Below are 17,680 nucleotides of genomic sequence, written 5' to 3'. Positions count from 1 at the left end.
AGCACTAGGAATGTAGTTAATTCCACTGGATTGTATGCTTGGGAGGGGTTGGGATGGGAAGATTCATGTTGTATATATGTTTCCACAATTAAAAAAAAACAAAACTAAGGAGATAATGACAATTTGATGACAATATGGATGGGAACTAAGAATGGAGGAGAAAAGGCTCAAAAGGACATAAATGGGACATAAAAAGACTGCATAACAGAGTGTAAGATTTATAGCAAAGTTAAATGTCCTGAGCTTAAGGTGATTACATAAGTTGGTAGGAAATGCACATACAAGTATCATGTGTTCAAGGAAATGATGTGGGAAGGGCAAAGGTGGCAAAATGTTAAAATTGTTGGGTCTGGGTACCTGGATGGGTGGGTGTATATTAAGAGTTCTCTGGAAGGGGTTTGTATTATTTTTGCAACTGTTCTGTAAATTTGTAATTATTCCAAAATAAAGTTGAAAAAAAATTTTTTTAATTCTCCCTTTGCCTACTACTTATGTGAAGCTGAATTTTCTTCATATTCTTCAACTACAACAACATACTGTCGCCTCTATCTCACAGCATAAACAAAAACCAATGGTGGGTATGTAAGACTTTAAAGTAATAAGAAAAATAATAAAAGTTTTCAAAAGATTACACTAGAGTCAGGAAAGACTGCTTAAAACATAAAAGAGCACTAGCAATAAAGCAAAAGATTGACAAATTTGACATTAAAATGATTAATTTCTATTCCTCAAAAGTCACCATTACAGTGGATTAAATTCTCCAACTAAATGGCAGAGATTGGCAGAATGGATTAAAAAACATGACCCATATACACATGATCTACAAGAGACAATACAAAGACACAAGAAGGCTGAAAGTAAAAGGATGGAAAAAGAAATTCCATGCAAGTTGTAACAAAAGAGGTGGGGTAGCTATATTACTTGCAGACAAAATAGATTTTAAAGTCAGTAGAAAGATAGTATCTTTCCAATGAAAAGAAATTTGAGTGTTGCATCTGGTCATGTACTTTATGTGGAAGGAAAAGTGCCCAAGGTGAGAATAAAAACCAAAATTTTACAGTCAAAAAGGTAACGAGAGACAAAGGGCATTATATACTGATAAATGTTCAATATATCAAGAAGATATAACATATGAACATATACACACCTAACAACAAAACTCCAAAACACAGGAAGCAAAAACTGACTGAAGAGAGAAATAAAAACAGCTGAAGACTTGAATACCTGACTTTCAACAGTGGATAGTACAACAACCAGAGACCAACAAGGAAACAGAGAGCTTGAACAACACTACAAACCAATTACAAATAACAGATATATTCAAGACACTCCACCTAAAAGAATATACATTCTTCTTCAAGTGCACATGGAACATTCTCCAGGATAGACCATACATTAGGCCACAAAACAAGCCTTAAGAAACTTTAAAAGACTGAAATCATTTAAGTATCTTTTCCAACCACAATGGAGTGAAGATATAAATTCACGACAGAAAGAATACTGGAAAATATGTGAAAATTAAATAACACTTAACCAATGGGTCAAAGAGGGTATCACAAGAGAAATTAGAATATACCTTGAGACGAATGAAAACAACACAATAGAACAAAACTTATGGGATGCAATGAAAGCAGTGCTTGGAGGGAAATTTATAGCTTTAAATGCTTACATTAAAAAAGCATGGATAAATGTATGAGTGGATGGATAGACGGATGGATGGATGGATGGACTTAAAGATGAATGGACAGAATGATACAGGAAATGTGGCAAATGTTAAAATTGGAGGATTTGAATATCTTGGCGGGGGGGTATGTTGGAGTTCTCTGTATGGGTTTTGTATTATTTGTGCAACTGCCCTGGAAGTTTGAAATTATTTCAAAACAAAAAGTTTGATTAAAAAAAAAAGATTAAGAATTCAAATCAATAATCCAACTTTACATATTAAGGACTAGAAAAAGAAGAGCAAACTAAACTCAAAGTAAGCAGGAGAAATGATAAAGATTAGAGCAGAGATAGGAAATATATACTAGAGAAACAATACAGAAAAATCAATGAAACCCCAAAAGCTGGTTCTTTGAAAAGATCAACAAATTAACAACCCTTTAGCTAAAATGACTAAGAAAAAGACTCCAAATACTAAAATCAGAAATGAAAGTGGAGACAATATCAACTTTACAAAAGCGGAAAGGCTCCAAATAATAGAAATTTGCAACACACACAGTATAACCCACAAATGTTCAAATATAGACTACATAACTCTTGTGTACCCCAGAAAAGCCATGTTCTTTAATCCTCATTCAGTATTGTTGGATGAGATCTTTTTTATTAAGTTGTTTCCATGGAGATGTGACCCACCCAATTGTGGGTGGGACCTTTTGATTAGGTGGTTTCCACGGAGATGTGTCTCCTCCCATTCAAGGTGTGTCACTTACTGGGGTCCTTTAAGAGGGAACCATTTTGGAAAAAGCTTCAGAGCTGAAAGACCTGACAGAGCGAATATGACACTCAGACATTTAGAGATGCAGAAAGTAAATGTCCCCAGGGAAACTGCTTGAAACCAGAAGCCAAAGATTCCAGCAGATGCAAGCCACAGACCTTCCCAGCTAACAGAGGTGTTTTGGATCCACCGGCCTTTCTTAAGTGAAGGTATCTTTCTCTGGATGCTTTAGTTTAGACATTTTTACAGCCTTAAAACTGTAAACTTATAACAAATAAATTCCCTTTTTAAAAGCCAAATAGAGGGAGAGAGAGAGAGAGACTATTTAAGAACTACAAATCAGTGAAATAAATGCAAACACAAAAGAAAGATGAGCAAAAGATATAAAGAGGCCCTTCACAAGAAAAAAATCAGAAATCCAAATGGCCAGTAACACAAAAAGATGCTCATGAAGGTAGAAGCCACAATAAAATACTATTACATTCCTATTGAGATTGACAAACATTTTAAAGCCTGACAATGTCAAATGTTAGCCAGGATGTAGAGTAGAGTGAACTCTCATACTGGTGGTAATGTACACTGAAATAGTTTGGCAATATCTAGTAGAGTTGAAGCTAAACATAATCTATAACCCAGTGATTCTACTCTTAAGTATATACTCCACAAAAACACATGTTGGTGTACATCAAAATACTTGTATTAGAATGTTAATACAGGCACTGTTCGTAATAGCAAAAAAACTAAAAACAACCAAAATGTACATCAACAGCATAAGAGATAAACAAATGATGATATAGCTATACAACAGAATGTTTTATAGACTATTTTCCAACGATGGAAATGAAACAGTTATAAATACTTGCAACATGGATGGATCCTAAAAACATAATGTTGAGCAAAAACAACCAGATACAATAGAATACACTGTATAATTCCATTCATATGAAGTTTAGAAGAACAAACTGGATGGCAAACTGTGAAGTAATTCAAGTAAGAGAAAACCACAAACATCGGAACAATGTTTCACGCGGGGGGGGGGGCGGGGAGGTTCAATCACTGAAGAAGGTTTCTGCAGGTTTCATAGAGAAGGTTTCTGCAGTGCTGGGTATGTTCTCTTATCCAGGCTATGGGTTATATGGATGTGCATTTTACAATGATTCCTTAAGCTCTGCATTTATGTTCTGTATTTTTGTTAAATTTCACAATTTAAAAAAGGAAATATTCTTCTTACAAGTTGCACAAGGCTTTGAAGAAAATAAAGACAGCCAATGAAAGCATGAGTTTCTTACTCATGTTTAACAATCTTTTTTCTATAATTAAGAAATAAGTTTAAGACTTTTAAGAATTGCTTATATTTTACACCTAAGACTACATATGTCACATTACCATCACCCACAGAGATGTCTGCTTTGCAAATTATCCATGCCCTTGCAGCTCACTTCTCTGTCTTTTGATTATTTCAATGCTCCATCATCAGAACAAGTAGATTGTTATAAGTCAATAGAGTAAATTTTGCTGGTCGATAATTCACTTGCAGGCCTACAAAATTATTTCCAAAACCAAATAAAAAGGCCTTGCCATTGGAGAGCTAATACTAAATTAAATATGCACACTTTGAAAATCTCATTTAGTTATGTCTTTAACCACCATCCATTAAAAAAAAGCTTCATAGAGAGTATTTTACAAATGAATAAACAAACTGGGTTAAGTTTAATCCAAAGTACTTTCACTTACCTCCCTGGAGAACTAGTCAGGCATTTCAACGGTTTGAGAGCACTGGTTAAACTTGTAATTTTTCAAAATATGCTAAACCTACCACACATGTAATATAAACCCGAATCTATCATCCCTTCAATAGGCAACACAGAGATACCACCTGGTTCAGACTAGTATCACAGAATATATCCCAAAAATATCTGCCATCTAGCTTTTCTTTAATGAGAGGAAATATATGAGACTATATAAAGATTTATACTATATTTGCTATAAAAAATTAGAGTTGCCTTGGTGGTTCTCAATGCCCCTATAGGTTCAATTCCCTTCAGAATACAGTAATAGGAAACACTCTGTCTTTGAAAAAAGAATGTAACAGAATCAAATAACTCAACTTTCCCTTTGTACCAGGCCTACTAAAATGCAAGGTCAAATATTCCCTCTTATGGTGAATGTATTTGCTTACTCTCCATTTGCAAGAGCTTCATTTTCTATTTGTTTTAATAAACATAATACATATGTCTTTTGCAATAAGCTTACCAATAGGGGTAGAAGGGGTAGAATCAGTATCCCAAATCCCTACCTAATCTAATGGTACAATCATCATTACATAATTTTAAAATTAATTTTTATTTACAAATACTCTACACCCACCAAGCAAAAAGAATCTTTCCATAATTTTAATAATCGAGATATAATTTTATCTTATTCTCAAGGCCACAAACATATTCATTAGGATTCAGATGATAATATCATCATGAACTATTAATTAGTATCTCAAAGATTTGCTCAAATTGTATAAGGGATTACTGATGAGTTATTAGGATAAGGCAATTCACTTATATAATACTAGCATTTCTCTAGTATAGAACAGGTCTTCCCTAGTTGTATTAGCAAACTAAAAACAATCACTAATAACTTCCCCTAATCACTGGTTTATGCATGTTCTTCCCCTTACATAAACTACTAATGGAACATCAAATATTCTTAAAGAAACAATTCTATTTCTGAATGCTCTATTGTCTTACTATATTTATAAACAATTTTAGTACCCTAACCCAAGTTAAAGAGGAAAAAGAAACAAAACTACCTTCACCGGTTGCCCATTTTAACATGGCTTTAAAAATAACCATATCATATGCATCAGTCCCAATTCAAACGATTATTTTAATCCCTTAATGAGCTCCAAATAATTGAATTTACCATTTTTTCCACTTTTAAAACACTTTAGTACGATTGTGGAGTTACTGTCTCAGGTCTCTGAAAATAAAGACAGAATCTACTTTCTTTCTTTTTTTTTTTTACATGGGCAGGCACTGGGAATCGAACCCGGGTCCTATGGCATGGCAGGCAAGCATTCTTGCCTGCTGAGCCACCATGGCCCAGGACAGAATCTACTTTCTATCAAAGATCTGTGAAACTTAAACTGAATAAAATGTCCTAAGTTCGTCCAAGGACTTAAGTATTTTGTAAATACTTCCTAACATGAAAAACATAAGTTTTCACCTTACTTGCTTCCATTTTCCAGTAAAAAGGAAACAAACCACAAGCCTGTACTAAACTCAACATTTCAAAATTGGCTTCATATATAGAAGGCTGATAGTCATCTGTGCTTTAATACTTAAAAGCAACACAAGAAGAAAGGCTAAATTTGGTTAATCAAAGTGTTACTACTGTTTTCAATGTGAGAAGACATAATCCACACAAAAAAATGAATATTAGCACAAAGTAGTTTTATCTTATAAAAACACCCATTTATGAGAAAAGGGAACAGGAAATGTTAAAAAGACAACAGAAGCATCTGCCCTTACAGCAGGAAAAAGCACAGATGCATTAATAGCTTAATATCACTCTATCTTAACATTTAAGCATTACAGAATATTTTAATTATTTTAACAAAGAAAGCAGTCACCTAGATAATCCCCTGATAATGCCTTAACATTTTCTGAAGAATGCATTTCTCTTACCAAGAACATGGACCACAACTTATCAACTTATACTTTTTTGTGTGAATGTAGACTGAAATGAGAAATTATACATCAGATGTTTGAAAACTAAGACATCAAGAAAAGATTCCAGATAAAACTTAGGCTGAATTTACCTTTTGGGGAAAAAAAAGCTTCAACCACAGAGATTTAAAATTTCCCTGAATGATTATTTGCTAGTCAGACAACATTTATTGAGCATCCAAATAAACTTACATAAGTTCTGGAATGTTTAAAATCATTTAATAGCAGCAGAAGAAAAGGAATGACAACCAAAACATTTAGCAATTAAATTTTAATACTTTGTTAAAACTATCAATAATTAATGTGAGACCTAACAAAAATCTCTAAGTGGGATACGTAAATTTTTAAAAAAGAAATGTTCTCAAATAGATGATACAAGTATTTCAAAACTAGACTAAGCATTTACATGAAATTAGCACCTTCAGATTAAAAACTTGGAAAATAACTTGTGACAGAAAGAAATACTGAGCTCACTGTGTTAATGATTTCTACCAAAACCAGAATTCTCTATTGGATCTACCAGAACTTGGAAGTGTATTAGCTTAATGATGGCAAGTTCTATGAAATCATTAAGACACTAAAACTCTAATTCCAAAATCAAAATGATTAAAGCCACGTGAAGCAGAATTTCAAAGGGTTAGCATTTAGATGTGAAACTTATTACATTCTGGTAGTCTTCCTTTGCCTTCTGACCACCATGATAAGAGTTCTATATTTCATCATTAAACACACAACTGGGATAACCAGCTGCTTTCCAGCCTTGATTGTCCATACACTGGATAGAAGGAGCATCACATAAAAGGTTTTCACAGGAGAAGGGGGCCAAGATGGCAGCTTAGTAAAGTACATGCGTCTTAGTTTCTCCTCCAGAGCAACTACTAGGTGAACAGAAACAGTGCAGAACAGCTCCCGGGGCCACGGCAGGGAATGGACACACAGCATACCCCAGTCTGGACTGGTTAGTCTGACTGCGAGACTCGGCTGCGGTGAGATACCCGAGCGGCGCGTGACTCCCCGAGCAGCGGCAGCTGTGGCGGCCGGAGCTCCTCCCTCCCTCCTTCCCGGGCCGGCTGAGAGTCTCGGAGAGGCAAGTTTCCCAAGCCGCGGCGGTCGGCGCCCCTCTTTTGCAGGCGGCTTCCTGGACCGGCTACGAGTCTCGGATCAGAGGGCTACCCAAGCCGCGGTGGCCCTCCCGCGCGGGCGGTTTCCTGGTCCGGTGGCGAATTCCCCAGGCCGCGGTGGCCTACGACCGACGCCCCTCCCCTGCGGGTGGCTTTCTAGTCCGGTGGCGAATTCCCCAGGCCGCGGTGGCCTGCAACCGACGCCCCTCCCCCGCGGGTGGCTTTCTGGTCCGGTGGCGAATTCCCCAGGCCCGCTGCGGCTGGCGCCCGACACCCCTCCAGGGAGAGGAGGGAATTTCCGACAGTGGCAGGGACTGGGTCCAACGAAACACCAATAGGGAAATTAATAAAGGAGCCACAGGGTCCCCTCAAGCCGCGGCGGCTGACGCCCCCACCACGCGCGGCCCCCCGAACCAACTGAGAGAACTGGATCGGAAATCCCCAGGCCGCGGAGAACGGTGACCTGGGGGATCCCTTCCAAACACGTGAGACAAACGTGTGCCACGAGTGCCACCTACTGGGCAGGATAAGAAAAACAGAAACCAGAGATTTCACAGAAAAATCTTACAACCTTGTTGGGTCCAACACCCAGGGAAATCTGACTAAATGCCCAGACGCCAGCAGCAGAAGATAACGGTCCACGCTCAGAAGATTGAGAATATGGCCCAGTCAAAGGAACAAACCAATAGTTCAAATGAGATACAAGAGCTGAGACAACTAATGCTGAATATACGAACAGAAATGGAAAACCTCTTCAAAAATGAAATCGATAAATTGAGGGAGGACATGAAGAAGACATGGGCTGAACAAAAAGAAGAAATAGAAACACTGAAAAAACAAATCACAGAACTTATGGAAGTGAAGAATAAAGTAGAAAAGATGGAAAAAACAATGGATACCTACAATGACAGATTTAAAGAGACAGAAGATAGAATTAGTGATTTGGAGGATGGAACATCTGAATTCCAAAAACAAACAGAAACTATCGGGAAAAGAATGGAAAAATTTGAACAGGGTATCAGGGAACTCAAGGACAATATGAACCGCACAAATATATGTGTTGTGGGTGTCCCAGAAGGAGAAGAGAAGGGAAAAGGAGGAGAAAAACTAATGGAAGAAATTATCACTGAAAATTTCCCAACTCTTATGAAAGACCTAAAATTACAGATCCAAGAAGTGCAGCGCACCCCAAAGAGATTAGACCCAAATAGGCGTTCTCCAAGACACTTACTAGTTAGAATGTCAGAGGTCAAAGAGAAAGAGAGGATCTTGAAAGCAGCAAGGGAAAAACAATCCATCACATACAAGGGAAACCCAATAAGACTATGTGTAGATTTCTCGGCAGAAACCATGGAAGCTAGAAGACAGTGGGATGATATATTTAAATTACTAAAAGAGAAAAACTGCCAACCAAGACTCCTATATCCATAAAATTGTCCTTCAAAAATGAGGGAGAAATTAAAACATTTTCAGACAAAAAGTCACTGAGAGAATTTGTGACCAAGAGACCAGCTCTGCAAGAAATACTAAAGGGAGCACTAGAGTCAGATACAAAAAGAAGGAAGAGAGAAGTATGGAGAAGAGTGTAGAAAGAAGGAAAATCAGATATGATATATATAACACAAAAGGCAAAATGGTAGAGGAAAATATTATCCAAACAGTAATAACACTAAATGTTAATGGACTGAATTCCCCAATCAAAAGACATAGATTGGCAGAATGGATTAAAAAACAGGATCCTTCTATATGCTGTCTACAGGAAACACATCTTAGACCCAAAGATAAACATAGGTTGAAAGTGAAAGGTTGGGAAAAGATATTTCATGCAAATAACAACCAGAAAAGAGCAGGAGTGGCTATACTAATATCCAACAAATTAGACTTCAAATGTAAAACAGTTAAAAGAGACAAAGAAGGACACTACATACTAATAAAAGTAACAATTAAACAAGAAGACATAACAATCATAAATATGTACGCACCGAACCAGAATGCCCCAAAATACATGAGGAGTACACTGCAAACACTGAAAAGGGAAATAGACTCATATACCATAATAATTGGAGACTTCAATTCACCACTCTCATCAATGGACAGAACATCTAGACAGAGGATCAATAAAGAAATAGAGAATCTGAATATTACTATAAATGAGCTAGACTTAACAGACATTTACAGGACATTACATCCCACATCAGCAGAATACAACTTTTTCTCAAGTGCTCATGGATCATTCTCGAAGATAGACCATATGCTGGGTCATAAAGCAAGTCTTAACAAATTTAAAAAGATTGAAATCATACACAACACTTTCTTGGATCATAAAGGAATGAAGTTGGAAATCAATAATAGGTGGAGTGCCAGAAAATTCACAAATACGTGGAGGCTCAACAACACACTCTTAAACAACAACTGGGTCAAAGAAGAAACTGCTAGAGAAATTAGCAAATACCTCAAGGCGAATGAAAATGAAAACACAACATATCAAAACTTATGGGACGCAGCAAAGGCAGTGCTAAGAGGGAAATTTATTGCCCTAAATGCCTATATCAGAAAAGAAGAAAAGGCAAAAGTGCAGGAATTAACTGTCCACTTGGAAGAACTGGAGAAAGAACAGCAAACTAATCCCAAAGCAAGCAAAAGGAAAGAAATAACAAAGATTAGAGCAGAAATAAATGAAATTGAAAACAATAGAGAAAATCAATAAGACCAGAAGTTGGTTCTATAAGAATATCAATAAGATTGATGGGCCCTTAGCAAGATTGACAAAAAGAAGAGAGAGGATGCAAATAAATAAGATCAGGAAGAGGAGACATAACTACTGACCTCATAGAAATAAAGGAGGTAATAACAGGATACTATGAACAACTTTATGCTAATAAATACAACAATTTAGATGAAATGGACGGGTTCCTGGAAAGACATGAACAACCAACTTTGACTCAAGAAGACATAGATGACCTCAACAAACCAATCACAAGTAAAGAAATTGAATTAGTCAATCAAAAGCTTCCTAAAAAGAAAAGTCCAGGACCAGACGGCTTCACATGTGAATTCTATCACACATTCCAGAAAGAATTAGTACCAACTCTCCTCAAACTCTTCAAAAAAATCGAAGTGGAGGGAAAACTACCTAATTCATTCTATGAAGCCAACATCACCCTCATACCAAAACCAGGCAAAGATATTACAAAAAAAGAAAACTACAGGCCAATCTCTCTAATGAATATAGATGCAAAAATCCTCAATAAAATTCTAGCAAATCATATCCAACCACATATTAAAAGAATTATACATCATGACCAAGAAGGATTCATCCCAGGTATGCAAGGATGGTTCAACATAAGAAAATCAATTAATGTAAAACACCATATCAACAAATCAAAGCAGAAAAATCACATGATCATCTCAACTGATGCAGAGAAGGCATTTGACAAGATTCAAGATCCTTTCCTGTTGAAAACACTTCAAAAGATAGGAATACAAGGGAACTTCCTTAAAATGATAGAGGGAATATATGAAAAACCCATAGCTAATATCATCCTCAATGGGGAAAAATTGAAAACTTTCCCCCTAAGATCAGGAACAAGACAAGGATGTCCACTATCACCACTATTATTCAACATTGTGTTGGAGGTTCTAGCCAGAGCAATTAGACAAGAAAAAGAAATCCAAGGCATCAAAATTGGAAAGGAAGAAGTAAAACTATCACTGTTTGCAGACAATATGATACTATACGTCAAAAACCCGGAAAAATCCACAACAAAACTACTAGAGCTAATAAATGAGTACAGCAAAGTAGCAGGTTACAAGATTAACATTCAAAAATCTGTAGCATTTCTATACACTAGCAATGAACAAGCTGAGGGGGAAATCAAGAAACGAATCCCATTTACAATTGCCACTAAAAGAGTAAAATACCTCAGAATAAATTTAACTAAAGAGACAAAAAACCTATATAAAGAAAACTACAAAAAACTGCTAAAAGAAATCACAGAAGGCTTAAATAGATGGAAGGGCATACCATGTTCATGGATTGGAAGACTAAATATAGTTAAGATGTCAATCCTACCTAAATTGATTTACAGATTCAATGCAATACCAATCAAAATCCCAACAACTTATTTTTCAGAAATAGAAAAACCAATAAGCAAATTTATCTGGAAGGGCAGGGTGCCCCGAATTGCTAAAAACATCTTGAGGAAAAAAAACGAAGCTGGAGGTCTTGCACTGCCTGACTTTAAGGCATATTATGAAGCCACAGTGGTCAAAACAGCATGGTATTGGCATAAAGATAGATCTATCGACCAATGGAATTGAATAGAGTGCTCAGATATAGACCCTCTCATCTATGGACATTTGATCTTTGATAAGGCAGTCAAGCCAACTCACCTGGGACAGAACAGTCTCTTCAATAAATGGTGCCTAGAGAACTGGATATCCATATGCAAAAGAATGAAAGAAGACCCATATCTCACACCCTACACAAAAGTTAACTCAAAATGGATCAAAGATCTAAACATTAGGTCTAAGACCATAAAACAGTTAGAGGAAAATGTAGGGAGATATCTTATGAATCTTACAATTGGAGGCGGTTTTATGGACCTTAAACCTAAAGCAAGAACACTGAAGAAGGAAATAAATAAATGGGAACTCCTCAAAATTAAACACTTTTGTGCATCAAAGAACTTCATCAAGAAAGTAGAAAGACAGCCTACACAATGGGAGACAATATTTGGAAATGACATATCAGATAAAGGTCTAGTATCCAGAATTTATAAAGAGATTGCTCAACTCAACAACAAAAAGACAGCCAACCCAATTACAAAATGGGAAAAAGACTTGAATAGACACCTCTCAGAAGAGGAAATACAAATGGCCAAATGGCACATGAAGAGATGCTCAATGTCCCTGGCCATTAGAGAAATGCAAATCAAAACCACAATGAGATATCATCTCACACCCACCAGAATGGCCATTATCAACAAAACAGAAAATGACAAGTGCTGGAGAGGATGCGGTGAAAGAGGCACACTTATCCACTGTTGGTGGGAATGTCAAAGGGTGCAACCACTGTGGAAGGCAGTTTGGCGGTTCCTCAAAAAGTTGAATATAGAATTGCCATACGACCCAGCAATACCATTGCTGGAAATCTACTCAAAGGAATTAAGGGCAAAAACTCAAACGGACATTTGCACACCAATGTTTATAGCAGCATTATTTACAATTGCAAAGAGATGGAAACAGACAAAATGTCCATCAACAGACGAGTGGCTAAACAAACTGTGGTATATACATACGATGGAATATTATGCAGCTTTAAGACAGGATAAACTTATGAAGCATGTAATAACATGGATGGACCTAGAGAACATTATGCTGAGTGAGTCTAGCCAAAAGCTAAAAAACAAATACTGTATGGTCCCAATGATGTGAATCGACATTTGAGAATAAACTTGGACTATGTCATTGGTAACAGAGTCCAGCAGGAATTAGAAACAGGGTAAGATAATGGGTAATTGGAGCTGATGGGATACAGACTGTGCAACAGGACTAGATATAAAAACTCAAAAATGGACAGCACAATAATACCTAATTGTAAAGTAATCATGTTAAAACAGTGAATGAAGCTGCATCCGAGCTATAGGTTTTTTGTTTTGTTTTGTTTTGTTTTGTTTTTACTATTATTACTTTTATTTTTTTCTCTATATTAACATTCTATATCTTTTTCGGTTGTGTTGCTAGTTCTTCTAAAACGATGCAAATGTACTAAGAAACGATGATCATGCATCTATGTGATGATGTTAATTACTGATTGCATATGTAGAATGGTATGATTTCTAAATGTTGGGTTAATTTCTTTTTTTCCGTTAATTAATAAAAAAAAAAAACACAACTGGTATCTCTGAAAAAATAAGTTAGCTATATGTGGTAGGCTATGTGGATAGGCAAAATATCTAACAAAACTTATTTTTCAAAGCCAAGACCTCCCATCTAATAGTTACTTTTCATGAGGGCACAATTAGAATTTGCCCTCTTTGAAAGTTATAAAATGCCCTATACATTTTGTGTGCTGCTTTTAACACCAATGCTGAAGTTAACTTCAACCCCTAGAATACAGATTTATGCTGGTAAGAAGTGACAGACAAAAACTAACAATCTCATGATCTACATCACACATTTTTTAAAGGTAACTTTTAGTCAAGTTAAAGTTCATTTGCTAATTCATCTCCTTAAAAGGGAAAATCCACCCAAGATACAATGCTAAATATTAATCTAGAACTGGATTCACTAATACTTTGGTGACACACAACCTTCATTTTTAACACTTCCACTTGCTATTTTATATTTAAGAGGTAGTTTTCAGACAAAGGAATGGATTTTTTTGTAACATATTTACACCATTTATTCTGTCTAGTGAAATGAAAATACTAACATACATCTTCAGCAAGATGACAAAACCTCCCAAGGGTGAGTTATACATAACAAAGTTTTTATAAAGAGAAGAGGTCAAATAAGACTAAATGCTAGAGGATCAAATGTTAAAACTCTAATATTTCAACTCATGTAGATAGTTTGATTGAATGTCGTAAGTACTTGGAATCTCAGGTAGCACATGAGATTTTGTTGGTTTGTCCAGAGTGATCCCCTGATGAATCCCAGAACGATTTGATCAGTGACTGGAAAAGTATTTGCAAGCCCCCTTCAGGGAATGGTGAGAGTGGGGAGAAATTCAACTTCCCCAAGTTGAATTCTTGATATTCTCACAAGCAGTGTGGACAACCAAAGCTATAGGCTGAGCCCACAGTTTTGGGGTTTGTTCACATGAAACTTAACCCCACAAAGGATAGGTCAAGTCTACTTAAAATTTAGGCCTAAGAGTCACCCCCAAGAGAGCCTCTTTTGTTGCTCAGATGTGGCCCTTCTCTCCAGCCAACATGACGAGCAGTCTCACCACCCTCCCCCTGTCTGCGTGGGACATGACTCCCAGGGGTGTGGACCTTCCTGGCAACGTGGGACAGAGATCCTGGAATGAGCTGAGACTCAGCATCAAGGGACTGAGAAAAACCCTAGAATGAGCTGAGAATTAACATCAAGGAATTGAGAGAAACTTCTTGACCAAAAAAGGGGGAAGAGTAAAATGAGACAAAGTGTCAATGGCTGAGAGATTTCAAACAGAGTGGAGAGGTTATCCTGGAGGTTATTGTTACGCATTAAGTAGATATCACCTTGTTGTTCAAGATGTAGTGGAGAGGCTGCAGGGAATTGCCTGAAAATGTAGTGCTGTGTTCCAGTAGCCATGTTTCTTGATGATGATTGAACAATGATACAGCTTTCACAATGAGACTCTGTGAATGTGAAAACCTTGTGTCTGATGCTCCTTTTAGCTACTATATCAGCATAAGAGTAGAACATATGGAATAAAAATAAATAATAGGGGGAACAAATGTTAAAATAAATTCAGTTTGAAATGCTAGTGGTAAATGAAAGCGAGGGGTAAGGGGTATGGTATGTATAGTCTTTTTTTCTCTATTATCATTTTATTTCTTTTTCTGTTGTCTTTTTATTTCTTTTTATAAATCGATGCAAATGTACTAAGAAATGATGACTATGCAACTATGTGATGATATTAAGAATTACTGATTATATATGTAGAATGGAATGATATCTAAATGTTTTGTTTGTTAATTTTTTAATTAATAAAAGTTAAAAAAAAAACTCTTTCACTACGTTACACAACCAAGAACTTTCAATGCTCTTTAGACCATACTGATTTGCACGTACTATTAATTCAAATCACTTTCCAAAAGTCATACAATAACTATATACATGTAAGTCCTAATAACAATTTTTAAGCAACTCTAGCATGGATCACGTAAATATACATAAAGTGAATCCAAAATTGCATTTTGACTAAATATTTTGACCTCCTACATCACTTTGTTTTTCCTCAATCACTGCCAGTGAGAAGCCAAGCAGAAGGTTCTTAATTTCATGTTCTAGCCCTAATGCCCTTCATTCTAAAGTGGGAACAATAATAAAACTGTCAAAAAGAGCAGCAGGAAGGAGGAGGCTGAGTTATGTACAGAGAGCCCCTAAACAACAGAGTTGGCTTAAAAGTAAAAGAAGAAAAAAATACTGAAACGATTTATCAGTCTTTTGGCTTATTCTAATTTAATATAGGTGAAGATGATGATTTGGTTTTTGTTGACTGACCTGCACAAGGATTTGGAAAATGTCCCTAACAGTTAAAAACAAATGTTTAGCAAATGGATTTCTCTATCATTAATAACAGCAGTAAGTGCTCTAAGCATGAGCTGAAGAGGCTAGGGGAGCATCAAATATGAGAGATAGTCCCTATACTTCAAAGACCTCTCATTCATTAGACTGGAGTAACTACACATGAAAAAGTCAGAGACCTGCGTGGTACAGACTAAGTGCAAAAGCTATCTGTAGAAGTTTAAGTATCTATAGGTTGCAACAATATATTAACTGTTAAGACCCATCACATTAACACTTACTATATGCTAAGGGTTTTACAGGCATTATTCAGTCTTCACAACAATCCTTTGAGTAGGGTACTGTAACTCCCAATTTACTCAAGAAGAAACTTAAAAGTGGTTAAGGAACTTACCCAAGGTCACTCAGCTAGTTAAGTTACAAAGGCTGCTTACTCAGGAAATCCATTTCTAAAGCTCATGCTGTTAAGACTCCGCAAAGCAGTGCGGGGGGGGGGGGGGGGGGGGGGTAGTATACAGGCTGGCAATATTAGCGCGTAAGATCGAGCAACGTGTTCCTCGCGTTTCGTTCCAAGAAATAAAGTTCCAAAGATTCTTATCTTTTGACCAGCAACGGTAAACTGGCTAATGGAAGAGGGTGGAGACAACCACAACAAAAATGGCTAACAAGTTAATTCCACACGGGATTGAGGTATACCTTTTAAGAGATTCAGTGAAGGAAATTAAAACGAAGTTATTTTTCTTTAAATCTGAGGTTTGTTTTGCTGTTTAAACTATTTTTCTTTCCGAGAGAGCGAGCAAGAAAGAGAGAGACGGGGAGAAAGGGAGAAAGCGCGAGCTGAAAATGTGGGTGAGGACGCAATGGGTATAGTCAATTTTTGTTTTCCGTCTTACTGGGGGGAGAATTAAGTTTTATGACTCAAGGAAAAGCGATATCCTAGGTACTGGAGAAGTGTAGAGAGTTGCCAAAATTAATTGCAGTCCCAGGACAAAATGGGGTTTAAGAAACGTTTAATGACGAAAGTTGAATCCAACCCGAAAAGGCTCTAAGGTGAAAAGACGGAGCAAAGAAATGTCAGTAGGTCTTCAAGGAAAGCGGCAGTCCAGGGCCACGGGAGGCCGGGACAGTCCGGGAGACCGCTCCCCGGGAGGACGAGAAGTGCCAAGCAGGGCTCTTCGCGAAGCCTGGGGTTTCGCGGCGGCGAACGGAGAAGAGGGGAGGGAGTCCGGGACGTTTCGCCCTCCTCGGACTTCGGGCAGAGGAGGCTCCGGGCTCCAAACTGCGGAGTCGAACGGAGGCAGAGTGAAGAAATGGGACAGAAAGAGCTGAAAAGTCTGAACCCCAGCACCCCACCCCCGGTAAAGAGAAAGGAGCCAAGTGAGCTCAGGCAAAGAGGGGGACAAAAAAAGACCGGGCAGGAGCGCCGGGACCCGCAGGGGCGAAATGGAGTCCTGCGAAGAGGCCAAAGGAAGCCAGCCTACAGCGAGAAGCGGGGATTTCGTGGAGGCCAGGGAAAGAAGGAGGTCGGCGGCGGTTGAGAGCACCTCTCCTCCCCGAGTTCGAAACTCCTAGTTAACCATCCACACCCGCCGCCCGGGTGGGGGAGGGGGCGCATCTTCCTCCCCAACTGCCGCAGAAGAGAGCAAGGCTGCTGCCTGAACCCGGCCCGACCAAGCACTCGCCTCCAACCCGGACACTCACAATTCGCCTCTCCCTGATTTCTCCCAGTTCTTTATCCACTCTGCGGGAACGACCACAGTTGCCGTCGCCATCTTCCCTTCGCTAATAGCGGAGGCCCGGATGTGTAGCACGCGCGCGACGGGTCAAAGGGGAGTACCGCCCACGAGGAATGCCGGAAGCTGGGACTTAGGTTTTCTATTTCCCGCCCCACCTTTCTCCCCACCCGGCAGTAACCGTCCCGGCCGCTAACCAAATGGCCGAACCCAGTGGGCCTCTTTGCAAAGTGCTCACGCCGGCTGCGCTCTTCGCAACCCTTGCAGTCGCTTCCGTTTAGATCAGAAAAATGCCATCCCCCAGTCGACTCGTAGCCCTTCTCTTCTGGAATAGCTACAACTGACCAGTAATTCACTAATATTTGCTAGACACTGGGGACAGAGAATTAAGCCATGATGCCTACCCTCAAGGAGCTCACAGTTTGT

The 17,680-nt window shown here is 38.0% G+C and overlaps 1 protein-coding gene across 8 annotated transcripts in view; it reads right to left on the bottom strand.

Moving 5' to 3' along the window:
* THOC2 (THO complex subunit 2) overlaps nucleotides 1-17,336 on the bottom strand; it is a 147,102-nt gene extending 129,766 nt beyond the window's left edge. For all 8 annotated transcript variants that reach the window (XR_013169547.1, XR_013169548.1, XM_077146477.1 and 5 more), the window contains exon 1: nucleotides 17,223-17,336. Coding sequence is in view for 6 of the 8 variants with exons in the window: in XM_077146477.1 (XP_077002592.1) it covers nucleotides 17,223-17,293 (71 nt within the window). In the remaining 2 variants the exon portion in view is untranslated. The remainder of the gene's footprint in view (nucleotides 1-17,222) is intronic.
* Nucleotides 17,337-17,680: the final 344 nt, after the last annotated feature.

The sequence above is a fragment of the Tamandua tetradactyla genome, chromosome X (assembly GCF_023851605.1).
Source record: "Tamandua tetradactyla isolate mTamTet1 chromosome X, mTamTet1.pri, whole genome shotgun sequence".
Classification (NCBI taxonomy): Eukaryota; Metazoa; Chordata; class Mammalia; order Pilosa; family Myrmecophagidae; genus Tamandua; species Tamandua tetradactyla.
Note: the sequence above shows the minus strand (reverse complement) of the source record. Positions and strands in the feature narration are given on the sequence as shown.